Below are 20,047 nucleotides of genomic sequence, written 5' to 3'. Positions count from 1 at the left end.
AGATGTGCCTCATTTTTTGGCATGTGTAGGGCTAAGTGGTTGCTTGAGCTGTTTACTTTGATCTGTCACCTAAAGGCTGTGTTGTTCTTTTAAGTACCCACAGGTTTATTGCACCGAGCATTTCCTGCATCCTTTTCAAAAGGCATATTAATATTTTTCTAGACCAATTTAGATTCTCCTCACCTTCCTCTTTTTAAACACTTGAAATATTGTGCTTTAGTCTGTAGATGTAAGAATGCTTTAATGACATTAGCATGTCATTAAAAGCACCTCTCAAGATACCAAATATATTTTGTTCTTGCATCTTTCTGTAATTGCAATGTTTTTCACCAGCTTTTATTTTGAGTAGATTGACTTTGAGCTGAAAAAACTGTTGAAATACCATATGTACATTTAATATGTCTTGCTGTTCTTGGACTGCTAATGCAAATAGTATTATTTCCTATTACTCTTTAATTTGGCTGGTGTTGATGTATGCTGCTTTGAATTTTAAGATACCTCGAACTTTTTAAAAGTTAATACTGTTATATTCTGGGGTTTTTGTTCACTTTTGGGGTATAATATTTTCTTTAGTCATTATGCTTCATTATTTTTCAAAATCACAAGAATGTCTTGGAACAATTAAATTGCAAGAGCTTTGATCTGCTGTTCAGCTTGTAATGCTGTTGATAGTTGCCAGCAGTTTGTGTTGCTGACAGCTTGTTGACAACCAGTATGTGAACATCTCAAAAATATTTGAGTCAATGTTTTGCTCAAAATGCTGTATGGAATCTTATTCCCTTGCAGCTTAAATGTCAGTAGGTTTCCTGGTTATTATTTTAATGAAGATTCCTAAGACCAAAATTCTCCTAGTCTGCAGATGTTTCCTAAACCTATGTGAAGATCTTTGAGAAGTAAATTGAATCTGGTTTAGGACCTTCCATGCATTCGACTAAAAGGTTTTCTTTGATTTTTGCTAGGTTTAGAAACCATGAGGTACTTCTGATTTTTCCTCTTTATCAAAGAGGAATATTAGCTTTGAGTGCTGTTAACTTCAGCCCCTGCTTCTGGATTCTGTTGTGAAACCAGCCCACAAAAAGCCTGAGTCTGTCCGTTGACCTGAGCAGGTTTTTTGTTTGACCCCAAAGTCTCAGTGCTGCGAGGGGGAGTGCCTTGGTGTGAATAACCCACATGGGCATTTCCAGCTACTTTGGGTTCCTTGCCATCAGGGCAGTGCTGCCAATGTGCTGCCATGAACAGTGTGGGTCAAGGGGAGTGTCTGTGTTGAAGTTAAGTCTCCAAATCCATGTGCTAGTTCATAGTTGTTTAAGCTATTAAATTTGAGTCTCGTTTGTTTAAAACTGTTTTTCTAGTTTTCCTTATTTTTGACTTTTTGTTGGTGATTTTTAGCCCACAGAAGCTGTTCCTTCCTCTTCTCCCATTGTCCCTGTGATCCCTGTCCCACCAGTCCCTGCTGAGACCATCCCATCCACCATACCACAGGTTTTTATTCTGTTCTGTTTTATTAAACTTTTTCAACTTTTATTTCTTTATTTTATTTTGTTGTTTTGTTGAAATACGCCTTTTGCTACTCCACACTCAGGTTTGAGGTGAACTGTTAAATACATTAGAATTTCACTGTATCTTTTGTTCATTTTGTGACAGCTTTCAGTACATTTAAATATTTATATTTTCATATAGAAGTGACTTAAGATAAAAATAACCAAAATGATAGAACCAATATGATATTTTGTGTTCACATAATAACTTTAGAGCCATTTCACCCTTACTAAAGCGTTATTGCTTGATTTATAAAGAAAATGTTTTCTCATCTATAAATACTTAATACGTGTCTTTCTTTGGTTGCACTTGCATGGTGTTTCTCATGTGCTCCACCCATTTGTTGGTATTAATGTTTTGGGGGGCATTTAGAATACAAAAGATATCTTTTTGACTCCATTCCTAACATATTTGACTCATAAAATGTGTTTCCGTTCTGAGTCTTCATGCTTTAGGTCCCGTAATGTCCACATGCCCCACAAAACAAAATCAAACCCTGTCAACAGAAGTGAAGTCAGTAACATGAGTTAATGTTAGTATCTCCCATGTATTTTGGAATATGTGACTGTAGCATGGCAAGCTATGGAACAGTCTAGGACAGACAGCAGTTACATTCTTGCAAATAGATTATCATTCTACCTTTATTTTTTTGTAACTTTACTGTAAGTTTCAGAGCAGAACTCTGAAATGATGAGTGCACACCTTCTGAAAAGATGGGTCAATTTTTTGAATTGCTTAGTGACAGATATTTATGAGCTTTAAAAGGAAATGAAGCTATCCATAATATTACTTGAAAATTTTTGCAGTATGGACGTCAGTATTTTTTCTTTTTAATTTTTACTTTCAGGCTACTTGACTAAACTGCAGAAAGTGAAAATCTTTGTCTTTGCTGAGTTTTTGATTTTTGCATAATCCATAATTAGCAAAAATTTTTGCAGTTGCCTGTTTTATAGTGCAATTTCCAGTAGATGTGTGTTTATTTTAATCTGTCACCTGTACTTCTTCCATTAGGAAAACCAGAAATTTGATTAGTTTTAGAAATACTCCCTTCTAATAGGGGGATTCTGCCCACATCAAGATTTGAGGTGGACAGGCCTGTGCAACCATGTCCAGATAGTACCTTTGGAATGCCTGGCACAGTTTTTCTCATTCATCTTTGAAAAAGATGGTAAATTGCTGCTTCTTGATGGAGAGTTTGGATGAATGTAGGAGTGTTAGGAACAACCATTTAACTTACAGAAGGGGCTTTGCACTGGTTGGCTGATTCGTATCTCAAACATCCTGTTCAACAAACCTCACCTACTAACAGCAATTTTGGTTTTAGTTTGTTGTTGTTTTTTTTAACGTGAAAGGAAGAACACTTGTCTGCCTCAGAAATAAAAATCATGGGGAACCAGCTTTCGTAGGCACTGTGTATGTTGAATATAATTGGATGCTGCAAAATCCTAATATTAAATAAAAATACATTCCAAAATATAGTGAGAAGAACATGACTGAGGAATTCAACCTTTCTTTCTTCTGAGCAACACCATAAAAACATATGGTTTAACTATATTTACTGTAACCTTAACAATAAATGATGATGATGAATAATAGATTGGGATTTTTAGTATAGGATCTTATTTTTAATTTACATGTATTTTAATAGAACCTGCACTTGAATAAGAAGCAGAAAAGGAAATTTAACATAGTGGCAGAAGATGGTTGTGAGGGATAGTGTTGTTTTGACAGAGGTTTTTATTAACTTAACATTAATAACTAGTGCTTAATGTCTTTACTGCATGAAGTGTGCCTATGCTTCTACTGAGAGAATTGCTGGGTGAGAAAGGCTTTTGATGGCATTTTGACAGTCATATGTGTCATCCTTTTTGTTTCCTCTTACTTTTAATTGTCTGCTCTGTTAATGTGTGTAGGTCCCACCTGATTTTAGTACTTATTAAATGACACAGGCTTAATTTCTGACACTTGATAGCAGATTGATGTCTCCTGTCTAATGGTGGGAGATTATTCATCTCAGTCTTTTGAAAGGCACTTCTGAGTCATCACTTCCTAGGTTTGGGAGCTTTTAAAATCATAAATTTTTCAGAAACAAAAATGCAAGAATATGAATAGGTTAATGCAATTGTCATGTTTTTGCAGCTCTTAACTTTATCTTTGCATGAGTTTAATACTTTTTTTTTTGCAGCCTATTAAATTATCCCTAAATTTATTTCCACACACACACATACCTAGGAGATTAAAAAAGGAATGTCTTAATTTTAAAGATAATTTTTATACGTATTAAAAGCCCCCTCAGATTCATTAAAGCAATAAGGAGATTAACTTTGTTTAGCGCCACTGAACTTAATAATTAGCAGTAATTGGAGTCTGGAATATATCTGGACACTCTTTGTTTGTTTTGCTTATGTTCCTAGAGCAGACTAGAAGCTGCCTATTTTAAAGGCAGATAGTTGATGGATAAATAGGAAATCTGTTTATTTAGAAATATTTCTGAGAAATGCCATCAATTCCTATGGATTTGCTTTCAGTTGAAACCACATTTTTCAAAGAAAAATTCCAGTAGTATGAGACTAAAAGTGTAAACTTACTCTACTGGTTCCTGGCTTGTAAAAATGCTAATAATATTATTTTAGCTTTCTATGGCAATAATCTCTGACTGCTGCTTGTTAATCCTTAACAATTTTATGATGGAAGCATGCACTGCTTTATGGTAAATGAATGCTTGCTGTGGGTTTGCTTTTTCAAGTCAGTTTTATAGGTCCTTTCTTGCTTAAAATGCATTTCTGCGGGTTTCCATTTTTCAGTTTGTGGAGGGGGGGTAGTGGCTGCTCCTGATGGGAAGAAAGGGATATCGAATCCACCAAAAACTGGTTTTGAGATACTGAGTGGTGGTACAACCTCTGCATATCATACCACAAGTACTGGGGTATCATGCCAAATGCTAGCATGACTCAGGTTTTCTTTTGAAAAACAAAGTAATAAATGTCAAAACTTAGATATTAAATATGATCTCAGACTTCCCTAATGGTATGGTTTTATGTCAGGGAAGCAGTTTGTCCAGTACAGTAGCAAGTGTTTCAGAAGGTCAGTTTTGAGATTCTCAAGGTCAAGCTACCTTTTAACAGAACTTTGAGAAAGCTAAATGCTGTAAAATTATGATTAATAGCATTTTCTTATGCTGTGTAATTTTTTTTCCTTCATTTTTAAAGGCAAATCCCCCTCCAGTGCTGGTGAATACAGATTCTTTGGAGACTTCAACATATGTAAGTCCACATTTGCTTTCGATTATAACTTTAAATCGTGTTTTATGGATGTAGCTGTGTATGCCTGTTGTTGCTGTTTAAGAAGACCTATTTTATCTCTCTGATGGTACTTGATTTCATCAGCTCTCATGATGGTTATTTAAACTCCTTAACTGTTTCATGAAAACAAATGTTGCAGATTGCAGGTGGGAATTTTGCTGTGTACCAGTGTGTGACAGTGCAAAACACAATTGAGGTTCCAGAGGTTCAGTGTTCAGAGAACAATCTGTTTCTTCAACTGTGCAGGCAGATACTTTAATATTTAATGTGCCATTTCCGTTGTACTTCTCATAAAAGCAGTTTTTCTTACAGTGGCTTTACTTAAGGTTTTAGGGCTCTAAACGTTCATGAAAAGGAGTTGGTTCTGTTTGAAGCATTAAGGTACTAAGTGTAGTTATACAGAGGCTGAGATTTTAATTTGTCAGGCATAATTACAACTTTTATATAGAAAGTCCTTCATCCAGGACTGCAAATAAAGCTTAGCTTCATGGGTCTGAGATCCCTTTAAAGCTTGGAAAAGATAGACTACGTCAGTGATTTTTATCATGCAATATATCCTTGTCTCTGCTAATGTTTGGTTTGTTAGATGAATAAATTCAAAGGTAATTTTTCAAAAACAGAGAGAGAGTGTAGAACTGAGCTAAAGGAGAAGATAAAAATTATGGAGGTTTTTGTTTGCTCCTGTTTATCTAGATGATATTTTAAATTGGATTACAGGGCTTTGTACATTGAAATAAGAGACTGCTTAAATATATTAGGATCAGCTTTGTTTTGTGTAATGGCAGTGAATAGGGAAATGATTAATCAACTTTGTTATTTATTTAATAAAAAAGAAAAGAGTGCTGCACACTGATCAATCATCATGAACCTTTTGCAGGTACTGTAATGCTGGGTGACTGCTTCAATTAGCACGTATTGTCATTCCTGTAGATAACAGCCCAAGGACTAAGCTACCATAAAAACTTCCTCATCACAGTGGCTTCTTTTGTGTTGGTGTAGCAATAGATCCAGTTTCAAGTATTCAGAAGGTCAGGACCTCATCCCTTTTTAAAAGAGAAATATCATGTGTTAAAACCACCATATCTTTTCCACTGAACAAACTGCTAAGGACATAATCATTTTTGAGGTACTTTTCAAAGATGATCATCTGTTATGTGTGGAATGGATATGGCTTCTATTATATTAAGGGGAGATATAATTAGAGAGTGAGGGATAAAAGAGCTTGATATTAGACAGCCTGTAAAAGTAATGGCATTGCCAGCTTCTGGAGCATTTAAATACATTAAATGAACATAGGAGGAAGGAAGTAGCTTGATCTTAATTTTATTTGTGGTGAATTAAACTCCCTTTTTAAATTCTCTGCTAGAAAATGGTCAGATTTTAAAATGCTTTTTTCTATACATGTTTTTTATCTTTAGTGTGTTAAGACTACAGAAGTCTTATCAGATATTCTGTATCTTAAGAATAGACAAAGTCCTTTGTAAAATAATAGTATAAATGTCATTTCTTACCTTGTTAAATATTTCATCCTAAAAGGCTAGAAATAGGGAGTTGTCTGTAGCTACTGTAGGTAACTGTGGAGGAAAGAATTTGAGTCCCAAGATATCTTGTAAAAAAGCTTACGCTTGAATATTAAATTTGAATAAGAATTCCTTATTTAATTAATTTTGCTTAATTCTGATATTTTTTGCTTCTGGTATTTGATTCTTTCCTTGATTCTAGTTCTGTAGGTAGCAAAGAATGTGGATATCCTTTTAACCAGAGGACGACAAGGCTTCTTTCTAGGATTTCAATTTTTTATCAAGCTTTATAAAGTGTTCTTCTAAACTCTTCTTCTCTTTTTGTCCCTATCTTAAAATGCTGAACTTCGTATGTATGTATGTAACATGATAAATAGTAGCATAAACAGCTGTTAAATGTTACTTTAGAAGGGTCTTACCCATTTCTTATCAGAAGGTGATATAAGGCATCAGTCTTTGATTTTTCTCTGCTCAGTGTGGAACAATAGGAAAATGCTGCTCTGTTCTTCCTTACAATTCTTTACTCCACATCCTCTTTCTTTTTTCTCAGTTTCATGTTGCTGTATAGCCTGAGGAACATCTGAGAATCTCAAGTGCATTTTTTCTTTCTGCCAATCAGAAACAGAAGGCCTGTGCCTGACACTAGTTGTGTAGAGCAGTCTGCTCTCTGAACAGGCAACTTTTAAAGATTGTCTGATTCATAAATACAGAGTGGTGTGAAAATCATGTGTGCCCTCTGAGCCCAGTGGTCACTGTGGATCAGCTGAGATTTGATGGCAGTGAACTGCCAGCCAAGCAAACTGGGTTGTGTTAAGTGTAGTATTCTCTGTAAGCCTCACTTCTCTTTTTTTTATAGGTCAATGGCACGGATGCAGATTATGAGTATGAAGAAATTACTCTTGAAAGGGTAACATGCTAAATGTCCTCTATACTCTGTTTGAAATGGGATTTATGACACTTTAATATGAAAAATAGCAATCCAAACCAATTCTTACTCTTTTTTTATTTTAGGGAGATTATTTAACCTAATGAAAAAAACCATATATTCAGTTGCTAAGCAGGAATTGAAAGTTTTATTAATATCCTTGACCATTGAGAGTAAAATGGGGGAATGATCTCCTCTAAGACATCCTGCTTTTAATGTTGCTACTTAGACTTGTAGAGACTAACAATACAGATTCTTATTTAATCTCCTGTATTGCTGTTTTTTCCATAGGCTTTTATTATATACCATTAAGTTTTATATTGAGATTACAAGTGGCACTATGTCACATGCATTTCTTTGTTAGGTTTTCTACATTGAGCTCTAGCTTGTTTCACTTGAGGTGTACTGTTAACAATAAGACAGGAAGAAATTATTGTATCCAATACCTATGCAGTTCTGGTGGTTACTGAGAGGGTGAAGAGGTCTTGCAGTTGATGGTAGGGGCAAGACATCCTTGAAGAGAAAAATGTCAGTCTGAATCTCTGCATCTGTGGGAATATATTAGAGGTGGGACACAAGCTGTTTAAAGGGTTTCCTCTGGGAAAAATAATGTGTCACTAATAATTTAATGAGGAGCAAATATTTGTATGAATAATCTGAAATATCTAGCACACTAGAGAGAGAAGAATTTATGTAGTTTATCAAATTGAATGAGAAAGCTGTGGGACTGGAACTCTCTGTTACAGTTACATAGTGACTTACGTTCTTACTTGTATGTAAGATATAATTTTACTCATTTTCATAGAAGATATATGTAGCATACTGCTTAAACTGTCTCTGAATATTTTTGTTACCATTGAAAATTATGTAGATTTGGTTCTATAGTGTATCAAATACACCAGAATACCTTTTCCTCAAAAAATAAATGTGTAAATTTTTTCCCCCTCTATCTTTAGGGAAATTCAGGACTTGGCTTTAGCATTGCTGGTGGTACAGACAACCCACATATTGGGGATGATGCAAGTATTTTCATTACAAAAATTATAGCTGGTGGTGCAGCTGCACAGGATGGAAGATTACGGTAGGGTGAATTTCTGTGTTGGGTTACGAAGTGCTGTTACTGTATTTCAAAAAGTAGATAGAAAATTTTCTGTTACTTTTAATAGTTTTATCCTCCCACATTAAATGTTAAATAGGTTTTCCTTACAGAAGTGTTTTGTAAATAATGAAGAATGTTTGAGTGGATCAATATGTGTGTCCCAAACTAATATCTGCAGTTTAGGAAAATTAAGTGAACTTTTTCTGTTCTGTGGTATAAATTTATTATGCCATATGTTTCATAGTCCTTAGTTTAAGAAAAAGCATAGACAAGATAGGTAACTCTTGGTTATCCACGTGTGGATTTTCTGATCCACATTGTAGTTGAATTTATTAACAACCTTTTTTTTATGCTTGGTAATAATTCAGTGTCTTAATTTTTCAAAGATACCCATCCACAGTGATTGTAGAACTATTTTTTTTTTTTCTTCCAAAAACTTTCCCCATCATTTCATGTGCAAATACTTGATGTATTATGGGTTTTAGTCCTAATGAGCTTATTTCAAGGCTTCATTTTAGCTTGTTGGCCGTTGTCAGAGGTACATCTGGCAGGACACGGTGACAGGTGGGCCTGGCTTTGCCCTTCATGTAATGAGGGCTCAGTGTTGTTGCAGCAAAATGTTAAATGGACTGGAAGGCCAGCACTTAAACTGCTTGTGAAAAGCAAGATTGACTTGTTCATAGCATGGCTTAAAACTTAGTGTGTTTTCATTGTGTGCCTTCTAGGTTTTGATTTTTTTAATTCTTTTTTATAGCTGTAAACAAAAGGTAATTTTTACAAACATCAGTTCAAAACACCCTCAAAATGAGGCACATATAATAAGGTGCCTTCTTCAGCTGTGAATTAAATATTCCTCTTAAATGTTTTCTAGTGATCCTTCATTTATTTTTAAGCACTAACAATTAATTTTAGGGTATTGTCGTGAATCAGTAGAATTTTGGAGATAAATCTCCGTATTGTAATGTCTTAACATGTATGTTAATGTATTATAGATAAAATATTAGGCTCCTAATGTGTGCACTCTGCTGTAAAACAGCAGCTGAGCATGATTGTTGCTGTCTCCAGGGTTAACGATTGTATCCTACGAGTAAATGAGGTGGATGTTCGGGATGTGACACACAGCAAAGCAGTGGAAGCATTGAAAGAAGCGGGATCAATTGTAAGATTGTATGTTAAAAGAAGAAAACCAGTCACAGAAAAAATAGTGGAAATCAAACTTGTGAAAGGCCCCAAAGGTACGTTGGAAATATGAAGTTTGTGTTTCATAAGAAGGATAGATTTGTAATTGTACTCGTAGAATGCAAAGTTTTCTTTTAAATGATGACAATGTTTCTGATTGTATCTAGTAATTTTTAAGTGCATTAAAGTTGGAGTAAAATACTTAATTGGATTACCTAGTATGGATGCTTGAGAGATAATTTAGGGCAAGTAATTACTGGACAGTATGTCTATAAATACATAGATGCTATACCATGGTAATACTTACAGCTCTGCTGTTCTCATACTTCACAAAGCATGAAGTAAATGATCTAGCTTTTGGTTTTCAGAACTTGTGTACATGTTACATCTTTTCTAGATCTTTATTTTCTAGAAAATTATGGAGTTCACTTGAAAAAGCATCAGAATTACTTCAGCCAGACCCTGATATTATATATATTTGTGTCATACAAGGAGTGTTATTATTTATGTAAGAATTTAAATCCAATGAGTGCAAAAAAGGTTTCTTGAGTAATGTCTTTATCTTTAAGCAGGTCTTGGCTTCAGTATTGCTGGTGGTGTAGGAAATCAGCATATACCTGGGGACAACAGCATTTATGTAACAAAAATCATTGAAGGTGGGGCAGCGCATAAAGATGGCAAACTTCAGATTGGAGACAAACTTTTAGCAGTAAGTAAGAGCTGCATTTTCCTAATGGTCATTCACTTTTAGGCTCAAACAGGGACATGATTCAATTTGTGGTTAAGCTGCCTGGAAATCAGTGGTAAAATTAAATCTGCATCATTCAACACCATTTCATCAGGAAATCTGAAATCTATTCCTCAGCCCAATGTTCCATGCAAAACCTGTATAAATCAGCATGTTTATTTCTGATGCCTGCTATTATTTTTCTGGGATCTGAGTGACAGAATTGTAAACAAACATATTAATAGGATTGCTTCTCTTCTCAAAAGAGAAGAATGGAATGGAACTCCTCGTTCCAGCCAAGGTGGCTGCCCAGCCTTTAGCTAGTGCAACTGCTGCTTATATTGCATTTCAGTGTTTGTAATGCTTTTGAATGGCATTCTTATTTTTTAAAAAGCTTAGCCCCCCCAAAGTCATGTGTGCCTTCTTTACAATGTTGTGGTCAATACAGTTGATTATAATCTTTCATAGGAATACTTGTCTTTCTCATACTTAACAAAGCATCTCTTATATAAATTTATGTAACCATTTATGGCATGTGAATCCTAATAAATACTCTCAATGACAGTGTTCCAACAGCCATCAGTGAGTGTCCTATGAAAACAGTACATTTTTCTGGGTTGACAATATTTATTTTTCTCTTCAGGTCAACAGTGTTTGCTTAGAAGAAGTTACTCATGAAGAAGCAGTGACTGCCTTAAAAAACACATCTGACTTTGTTTATCTGAAGGTTGCAAAACCCACCAGCATGTTCATGAATGACAGTTATGCCCCTCCTGACATCACAAACTGTAAGTTCATCTTATCTTTCTGATTTAATTAGCTTTCCCTTTAAGGCTTAGTATTTGAACTGTTGCAAGCCTTTAGAAATTATAAGAGGCAAAAATCTGATATAAGTTGATTAATGAGGAAAACTGTATACTATACAGAACAACATCCTGTAGCTTGTATACTGAAAAGACAGCAGCAGTGGGGCTCCAGGTATTTTTTTCAAAGTCAAACACAAATCCAGAAAGTTCAGAGTTGAACTACAATGTAAAGAAATATTTGAGTTGAGTATACTTCAAGAGGGTTATAATCATTTAGTAGCTGGAGAAAGGGAAGAGAATGATATAACTGTATCTTTCCAAGACTGAATAGACTGACTTTTCTGGATGACCAGTTATACTCATGTCATCACATGAAATGGTTCTAGGGGAAAGTTATTTTAGGTATTGCTTTGTTTCCTGCCATTAGATATGTGCAATTGATATGTAGCACTGCTCTGTTTAGGTACTACTTCATATGAGAAAAAGGAGCTGAGGACTGAAAGATGTAATTGAAAACAGTATGCAAAGACCAACAAACAAAAGTGCAGCACAGCAGAGAGTGAAATACCTTATAAGCCCATCATTTATTGGCAATAGCCTATAGTATCTTAAAATCTACTTGTAAGCTTATTGAATTACAGTTTGACACTAATTAGGTTTTATCTCCGCTGTATTATTATAAGGATGCTCTTGAAGGTTCTTTTGTTTGACATATCTAATTTTCAGCCTCCACTGACTGTTCCCTAGTTTTCTACTCATATATATTATGGTAAGAGAGCAGCTATTTTCCCTTACTCTATCTAGTTTGTTCACTAAACTTTCCCAGTTTCCTTGGAAAGTAGACTTCCTGTTCTCTCTCCGTATAACTCATCTTTTCATATATTTCACTTGGAATTCATATGCTTTGGAACTGAGAAATCTGATTTTTTAGAGTGTTCCTGGTAATGTTGCAGTAATGCAGTTACACTGCTGTAGATTGGAATGTGACAAACATTGAGGTATCTCATCTCTTACTACTCCACCTTGACTCAATCATTGGAATATTTACTTTGTTAACCTTTTGTGAGAATAAAGGTGAAACTGGTTTGAGGGGAAGGAGGTAGAGAAGGAGCTGATTCCTGGTAATTTGCCCAGTGCTAATAAATCAGTGACACTGGCAAAAGTGGCTGTTGGTTGTTGTCCTTAATTTCTCAGTAAGTATGACTTCATGTCACATCCATTACTGGAGATGAATGGCCTGGTCACATGTGTAGGCTCCTTTTGTCCCATTGCCATCCTCCCTCCAGAGTTTCCCTCTGTTTGCTCTCCAAGGGTGATTTGAGAGATGGTGGCATTCTGTGCAGCCCAGTATCCTATTCTTTGTGGGAAGTGTCACTTCTATCCTTTTGCTGAGAAGTGAAAAGCCAGTCTCCTTGTCATATACCTCAGGCTCCAGCAGCTGCTTCTGGGAACCTTTCTCCTCCTAGTCAAGCATTCTGAAAAAAGTCATGGAAGTTTTTCTCAGATTCTAGGCATCTTTTTTGTCTTTGTCCTTTAGCGGCCCTTGACAAGGTTTGTGGAATGTCTGTGCTTTTGTGTAGATTTTCTGAGTTTTATTTCATTTAGCTACACTTCCCTTGAGTTCTCTATCTGAGGATACTCTGTTTTTCACTGTTTCTGGTAGACCACAGAAGATTTCTCTGCAAAGTGCTGGGTTCTTTGATGAAACTTTAGTCTGTTTCTTCTTGTTACAGCAGGAAAGCCTTTTCTACCCAAGGCTTCATGGGCTTGTGTCTCTGTTGATCAAAGTGCAGGGGGCTGTTACTGCAGCTGATGCAGAGACTGAACTTACTGCCGGAATTTTGAACCCAAATCAGACCTAAAGGTCTTGCTGAGGTGTTTAATGACTTAATTCTAGGAAATCAATTTAATCTCAGTCTTTCACTTATGAAAAACAACTGCATGTATCTGAGCTGCTAAATGCTATTTTTCTAATACAGGGCAGAGCAAAAGCTTTTCCAGTACCTCTCAGCTTTTGCACATTTACAAAGGAAATCTCAAAGGGAGACATCAATCTCCTCAAAGGCTGATTCTGCTTTATAAATGATACAATAACTTTGCAACCAGAAAGCCTCTGCTTTCTGCAAGAAGCTGCTCAGTTAGATAGATCTCTTACCAAAAAATGGTGCACCTGTACGTAGTCTTTTATACTGCATTTTGCAGAGCAGTACAGGGCTAAAGAGCTTTAGATTGGGGACTCTGAAGTGCTTTTACCAGATGGCAGATATTAAAAAGGTATTTTCTACGATCACCTGGATTGTCAGTCAGTATTGAAACAGTTACCAGGCTTCTTTCTTCACCTGCTCATCTGCAGCTTATTTTGAGACATGCATTTGCAGTCCTCCTTCCTATTTCTGTCCATGAGAATCCTTTTAGCCAGGTTCTTAGGAATTCAGTCCTACCATAAAGGAGAAGTAAGATGTGCATAGAAGCTCTCTGTGTACGTGGCTATTACAAATGATGTTAAGGTAGAAACTTTACTACTTGAGTTTATATGTGAACTGCTAAATTATACAACCCCCTTGGGAGGGCTTTTTGTTTGCTTATTTTATTTCATTTCTGTGTGTTTTCTTTTTTGGTTTTTTTTTTTAAATTCTCATTTTGTCAGAAATATCTAAAAGCACAGAGCACAGTACTTGGTACTGTGCAGAACATGCAGTAGATTGCTCACTGTGCTAACTTGTGTGGACATGGTAGTTTCAAAAGTCCAAATTCAGAATTTGGTTTGTCTTTAAGATTTTCCCTCTGGAACTTCTTTAGTTATAGGGCTGCCTCACTTGCCCTGGTGATGAGGATTTAAAATGCAGAGCTAAGGATACTGAAGAACCGTTTGAGAACAATTTTCACTATCTAGGTTTTGTGCAAAATCTGATTTCTTTTAGAACTCCTGTAGTAAGAGTATCAGCTACACAATAGTGTGGCCTTGTCAGGTGGTCTGATGGCTCAAATGAAAGGCCCAAATAAGTTAGTATCCATATAGATAATTAAATAGTTTTATATTTCCTTGGGGTTAGTGCCTTAGAAACAAGGAATACTTGATCAAGAGGTTTCTGAGATTCTAATTTTTTAGAAAAGTAAGTAGAAGTATTTTTAGAAGTATTTATTGAGAAGAGTACAGATGTTGTGCCAACATTGTGCACCTGGGGCTGAAAATTGACCTCTGTCTTTTGATATTTATCAGAGTGAATGAATGGCTTTCCAGGTGCCTGTGGGGGAAGTTACCGTTCAAAGTCTTGTTAGAGAAGATTTGGAGCTGTTTGAGACCAGAGATTCAGAAGGGAATGAATGTGGAAAAAAAAAGCTTAAGATTGTGTGCTGTTGCTCTAGAGACTGGGATGTGCATGGGCGATGAAGGCTTGGCCATAGACCTGGAATAGTTGATTGCTATGCCTGTTTCTATTGCTTCTTTGAGATTTATCTTTTAGCTCTTGAGGTGTGGATTGCCAGGGTAAGCAGTTGCTTTACAGTGCCCTGCATTTTCTGACTCAAGAAAAATGCAATTAGGAAGGATTGTTCTTTCTGAGCACATTGCCCTCTGAGTGCTGTTCTCCACTCTGTCAGGCTGAAAAATGAGAACTTCCAGTATGGAAAATATGGAAATGCAGCAGAAGTTCCCCCCTTGTTTATTGTGTGCAGAGGAACAACAGCACTGTGGGTGGGATGGTTCTGTGGCAGAGCATTGGGGCTCAGCTGATGTGTGTGTGATAATCACAGCTGTTAGCCTGCGGGAGGGGTCATGTGTCAGTAAGAGTAAACTGCTTCCCTCATCTGTACATAAATGGTGGTCATTAGTTGGTTCCTGGAACACATATCCAGTAATTTGTTCATATAAATGCTTTTAAAGTTATTCAGTTGAAATATTACTAAGAAGGTGTAGTACTTGCTGTTTAAAACACCAACATTACCTGTGAAGTGCATAGTAGTAGAATATCAGAGTCAAAAACGTGGCTAAATGGTTTTGGAGAGAGAGGACTCGCTGCCAATACAGGCCTCCTTTGAAGATATTATCAGTGATGCATTTTTGACTCCTAAATAATTTCAAAGTATTTTTTCTGTTTTGTTTTGTTTTTTGGTTTGTTTGTGCCTTGGTACAGTATTTCCACCCTGCATTGAGAAATGAAATAGTGGAAGGTAGGGAATAATCAGTTTCTTCACTAGACATGGATGCCTTATTATTTCTAAAGGCCCTAAGTACAGGAAGAGAAGAATATGTAATAACTGTAAAAGACAATAAAGTTTTAATTTTATTGCCCATTTTAGAGATTGTACTTCTGATTGGTGTCCTCAGTTTATAGATAATAGGAAGTCTTCCATTTTTTCTTTTTGTCTAGGACTGTATTATGTAAAAGAGAGGGTGGATTTGGAAATGGAATTTCTTCTTAAGAGTCTGACTTTTCCTGTCAAAGCAAGTTGATTTTATGCATGCAATTTTCTGTTCATCCAAAAGACAGTTTCTTTATCAGTTCCATCAGTAATAATATTTACCTGGAAATAGAAGTTTAGACCTCATTTAGGATTCAAAAAGTGATGGCTTGCCTTTTATTTCTGTCATATTCCTCACGGAGATGCTTCAGGTACAATTTCCATCTGAAACAGTTTCAGGAAAGGTGCATGGGTTTGTGCAGGAGCTCCCCAGAGAGCAGCCTCTTTGTGCCTTGTATAGGTTTCTTTTTGTAGCACTGAGAACACCAGCCTTGAGAAAGGCCCAGACTGTTCCAAGTATGTAGTATATGTAAAACTTTGCAAAGGATGCAGCCAGTGATATTGTGGAGCAGTACACAGGTCTGAAGTAAACGAAATGAAACTGTTATATTGATTGATGGCTGACTTTTAGTTGCGTGGTGAAAGGATAAAAAAATTTAAAAATAAGGTCATGTAATATATGGTGTGTATGTTTCTGAACACACAGTGCAGTTAAAAGCTTCAGGAACATGAAAAACAATCAAATGAGAAGTACTGCAAGTCAATGAATATAGAATTTGTATCTAATTACTTCCTATAAAATATGCATCATTATGACTACCATTGGCTTGTTAAAAGAAATTTCAAATTCATTTTGTGGAACGAGATAATTTAGTGCAGGAACAGAATGTACAGAGCTGCTATACTGTGCAACAGTTGTTCAGGTTTTTTAATCAACACCCATTTTCCTGTAGTTGGAAAAGAGCTCATAATGTCTTGCATTTAATTTTTTGTGCTTTAACTTTAAAACTTTCTGAGAAAAGACAAAATAACTGTATTTATGTGTGGTTTTGTTTTAAGCAAAAAATGCATACAATGACATGGCAATAATAATGTTGCATTAAAACCTTTTTTTTTAAAATTGAAATGCAAAAATTGCAATATGGTTTGGTAATCATTGTGAAAATCTGCTGCTAAAATTCCAGTGTGACTAAAAAAACCTAAGTTTTGAAAATTGAAAGTTAGGTGTCCAAATCTCTTAGCATTACACAGAAACGATGTATTGTACTGGGACAGACAGAAGGAAGTGGGATGTATAAAAAGAAAAAAAACAAAAGCAGAATATACAGATTACTTCAGAAGTCTGTGTCATGTTCAGCTAAAGAGCTTTGGGTTTAATGTAAATCCTTGAAGGTTAGCTACCCCATCAGATACAGCAAGTAAGGACAAAGGCTCTGGCAACTTCAATAATTCTGAATCTGTGAAAAGTCCCCGCCCTTCATGTTTAAGCCTCAAAGTTCGAATCACATACACCAGGGAAAAAAAAAACATTTCCCACTGAAGAGCATACTTTGTAATAGCAACAGTGGGTATGACTGTGCCTTAATGAGCACTTAAAATTGATGTGCCTAACTTGGAAATATCATGCACCTTCTTAATTATTTATTATAATAATTCTCTTGGTGTTGTAGAATATTTTCCATCAACTGTAATCATTAAGATGCTACATTTCTTCTGGTATATGTGTTGTGGTTCAGTTAAAACTTTGCTTCGGTCAAGTTAAAAATGGCTTTAAACCAGATAAATTTCCAGACTGTTCCCATGGGGTTCAACTATCCACAGTAACTGTTTCTAAAAAAGTTTTGAGACACAATGCAACTGAAAAATTTGCTTACTGACATAATGAGGAGATTGGGGAGTGTACAGATTTAACACACTATATTAGAGCCATGATATTTATAATATATCATTTAAACTGCTATAGTTTGTTTTAAAAGAAGTCACTTCTTTGTTTCAGTTCCTTCAGCTCTTTTTTGGTATTAGCCTAATGTCTTCTATTGTTTTCCTTCCCCCTCTGTGAAGCTTATTCTCAGCCAGTGGATAACCATATCACTCCATCTGCCTACCTGGGACAGTCCCTGCCTCCAGCATCACCAGGGAGGTATTCACCAGTTCCCAAGGGAATGCTTGGAGATGATGAGATTACCAGGTAATGAATAATCAAAGCTAAGTGTCAAATTGATTGACCAGGGAAGCTCCAAGATATGTTAGCCGGCAAAATACTAGTGAATGCTGTATTTCTTTTCAAGAAATAATTTTTTTAACTCTTGTAAACATTGATGTAAGGAGAAAATTAGGTATATTTTATGTATTTATACACACACACACTATTTATCAGTCCAGGAACAGCTTTTAAAATCAGAAAGCCCTGGGAATGCTGCAGGCATTGGCAAGAGGTTGGTAGTATGAACAGACCAGAGATTATTTCTTTTATTAAAGCAAGCAATGTTTGAGTCCTCCCTGCCCCCACAGACAAGGGTTTGTTTTGATGGATTCTAAATCCAGAAACACTGGAGTGCTCTTAATCCTTTCCCATTAACAGACCTTTCATTCCTTCACTGATTCAGTAGATTGCATTAATCTTTTGTTCATCATTGCTGATAAAGGGAAGCTCTTGTAATTTTGTTGCCCTTCTGTTCTGCAAGTATAGGGATGTTATACTGCACTTTCAGTATGCTGCTGCTGAATTCTGTCACCATCATACCATCACCTGATATGGATAATGTCACTCAGATTCCAAGGCAGGGTCCACCCAGGATTGAAACCTAAGTGGCATAATAAACTGGAGAATTGATTTTAGTGTAGTGGAAGGTAGGATATGTCTTTGTACTGATTTTTAACTTAGGGTTAGTTAGACATATAAACCAAAATGATTTTGTCCTCTTGATATAATTACATTTTTATTGCTTTCCTTTAAAATTATTGTAAAAGGCTGTTTTTAGATTTCTTTTGAAATGCAAGGGCTGTTCAGAAAATATTTAGGTTTTCTTTAAATTACCTTCTCATATTACAATCTCTCCATTCCAAAAAGAGCTTTATAAATTTTGAGTATTATTTTAAAAGATACTGCATCTTTCTGTTCTCTCTTCTGTTTTTGTTAATGTATTGCTCTGATCCAGAGCCATGTGTATAGAGATTTTCAAAATGTCATTTATTTCTAATAGAATAGTACTCTGAAAAAATGAATATAATAGTTAATGGAGGTGAAATTTAAGAATTTGCCCTTAAGATGACTTAATAGCTAGTGCAAAAATTGAGTGATTTTTAAAGATTGGACTAGATGATACTTTTTGTTTTGGAAAAAAAGCAGCTTCTTTCTTTATCCTGTAAATTAATAATTAATGCCTCCAAATACTTAATGTCCATTAATTGTTCTTTAGTGCTCTCTAGTGATTTTTGAAATGCAGTGCACAGTTTCTCTGCTTTATTAGAAATGTCTTTTTCTGAGATCATTTATGTTTTACTTGTATTAAATTGAGTAGCAGATAATAGATTTTTGGGAGGAGTCATTCTGCATCAGAATTTGACTGGTCTTTTCAATATTTCTTCTTTCTTCCCCTCATTCAAGTGAGAAGATCCTATGAAAAAGTACAACCACTTGGTTTAGTTTAACTTCTTCAATTGCAGTTGCTTTGCTGCAATTGAAAATGTATTTGAGAATGTCATGACCTACACTGATGTTCTTGAATAATGTGGAAAATATTAAGTAATGACATTTAGTGCTGGATAGTATTGTAGCATAATAGGAATTTATTTACTTATACATACATACATACGGATTTGTTCAGTTCACCTAACAACAGGAAGGGGATTTTGTTTTGCATCTAGAAACTTTCCTAATTTTTTATTTTACTTTTACTCTTATCTAGTAACCAAGATTTCATATTCCTTTCTTTTCCTTCAGGGAGCCTAGAAAGGTCGTCCTACATCGAGGATCAACAGGTCTTGGTTTTAACATTGTTGGAGGAGAAGATGGAGAAGGAATTTTCATCTCTTTCATCCTTGCAGGAGGGCCAGCTGACCTGAGTGGAGAACTTAGGAAAGGAGATCGGATAATTTCTGTAGGATTCCTTGCTTCTTTTATTTAAACAGCAATAAAAGTTTCCCTGTCCCTTTGTATTAATGCAAATTAATGATATACAAAGAATGTTATTAATTGAGCTAAATTTGAGGTAATGGAATAGATGCTAATATATTTCCAAAGCATCTTTGAGGACTTCAGTCTGCCTCGGTTTCTCATTTATAAAGTGATTAAAATAGCACTTCCCTCTCTGAGATGTTCAGTGAAGACATTAACTTATCTTTGTCTGATAGCTGAAGCTGTGTGTGTCTAAATTGGAAGAATACAGGTTTCAGAAATAAACCTTCTAATGAGGTGGAGACCCTTGGCATCAGTGTCTAAAACTGGGTCATTAGTTCCTGGAGTAACTGCTGAACTTCCGACTCATACCTCTCTAAGGGCTTTTACTGTATTAGTATTGAAGGTCATAAATATGTTATGTGTTTCTCTGTGAAATTACTTAGTTTATAGAGAGTCAATTATTTGGATAATTATATTGCAGTTTGGAAGTTATTTAAGAGGAATTATGTCCTTTTAACAGCTGTTAGCAAAACTGATATTAAAGCACATATTTATTTTAGTTTGAACTGTGAAAACTACTTTTGGTGT

At 35.5% G+C, this 20,047-nt stretch overlaps 1 protein-coding gene across 12 annotated transcripts in view; it reads left to right on the top strand.

Moving 5' to 3' along the window:
• Positions 1–20,047, top strand: part of DLG1 (discs large MAGUK scaffold protein 1) — a 149,528-nt gene that overhangs the window by 89,814 nt on the left and 39,667 nt on the right. For 6 of the 12 annotated variants that reach the window (XM_058843754.1, XM_058843753.1, XM_058843751.1 and 3 more), the window contains 9 exons: positions 1,390–1,482; positions 4,749–4,802; positions 7,218–7,268; positions 8,243–8,367; positions 9,451–9,620; positions 10,137–10,273; positions 10,935–11,079; positions 17,401–17,527; positions 19,283–19,439. In XM_058843754.1, the coding sequence (XP_058699737.1) occupies positions 1,390–1,482; positions 4,749–4,802; positions 7,218–7,268; positions 8,243–8,367; positions 9,451–9,620; positions 10,137–10,273; positions 10,935–11,079; positions 17,401–17,527; positions 19,283–19,439 (1,059 nt within the window). The remainder of the gene's footprint in view (positions 1–1,389; positions 1,483–4,748; positions 4,803–7,217; positions 7,269–8,242; positions 8,368–9,450; positions 9,621–10,136; positions 10,274–10,934; positions 11,080–17,400; positions 17,528–19,282; positions 19,440–20,047) is intronic. The other 6 variants (XM_058843757.1, XM_058843763.1, XM_058843756.1 and 3 more) reach the window with 1 other exon arrangement.

Source organism: Poecile atricapillus, chromosome 8 (assembly GCF_030490865.1).
Source record: "Poecile atricapillus isolate bPoeAtr1 chromosome 8, bPoeAtr1.hap1, whole genome shotgun sequence".
NCBI lineage: Eukaryota > Metazoa > Chordata > Aves > Passeriformes > Paridae > Poecile > Poecile atricapillus.
Note: the sequence above shows the minus strand (reverse complement) of the source record. Positions and strands in the feature narration are given on the sequence as shown.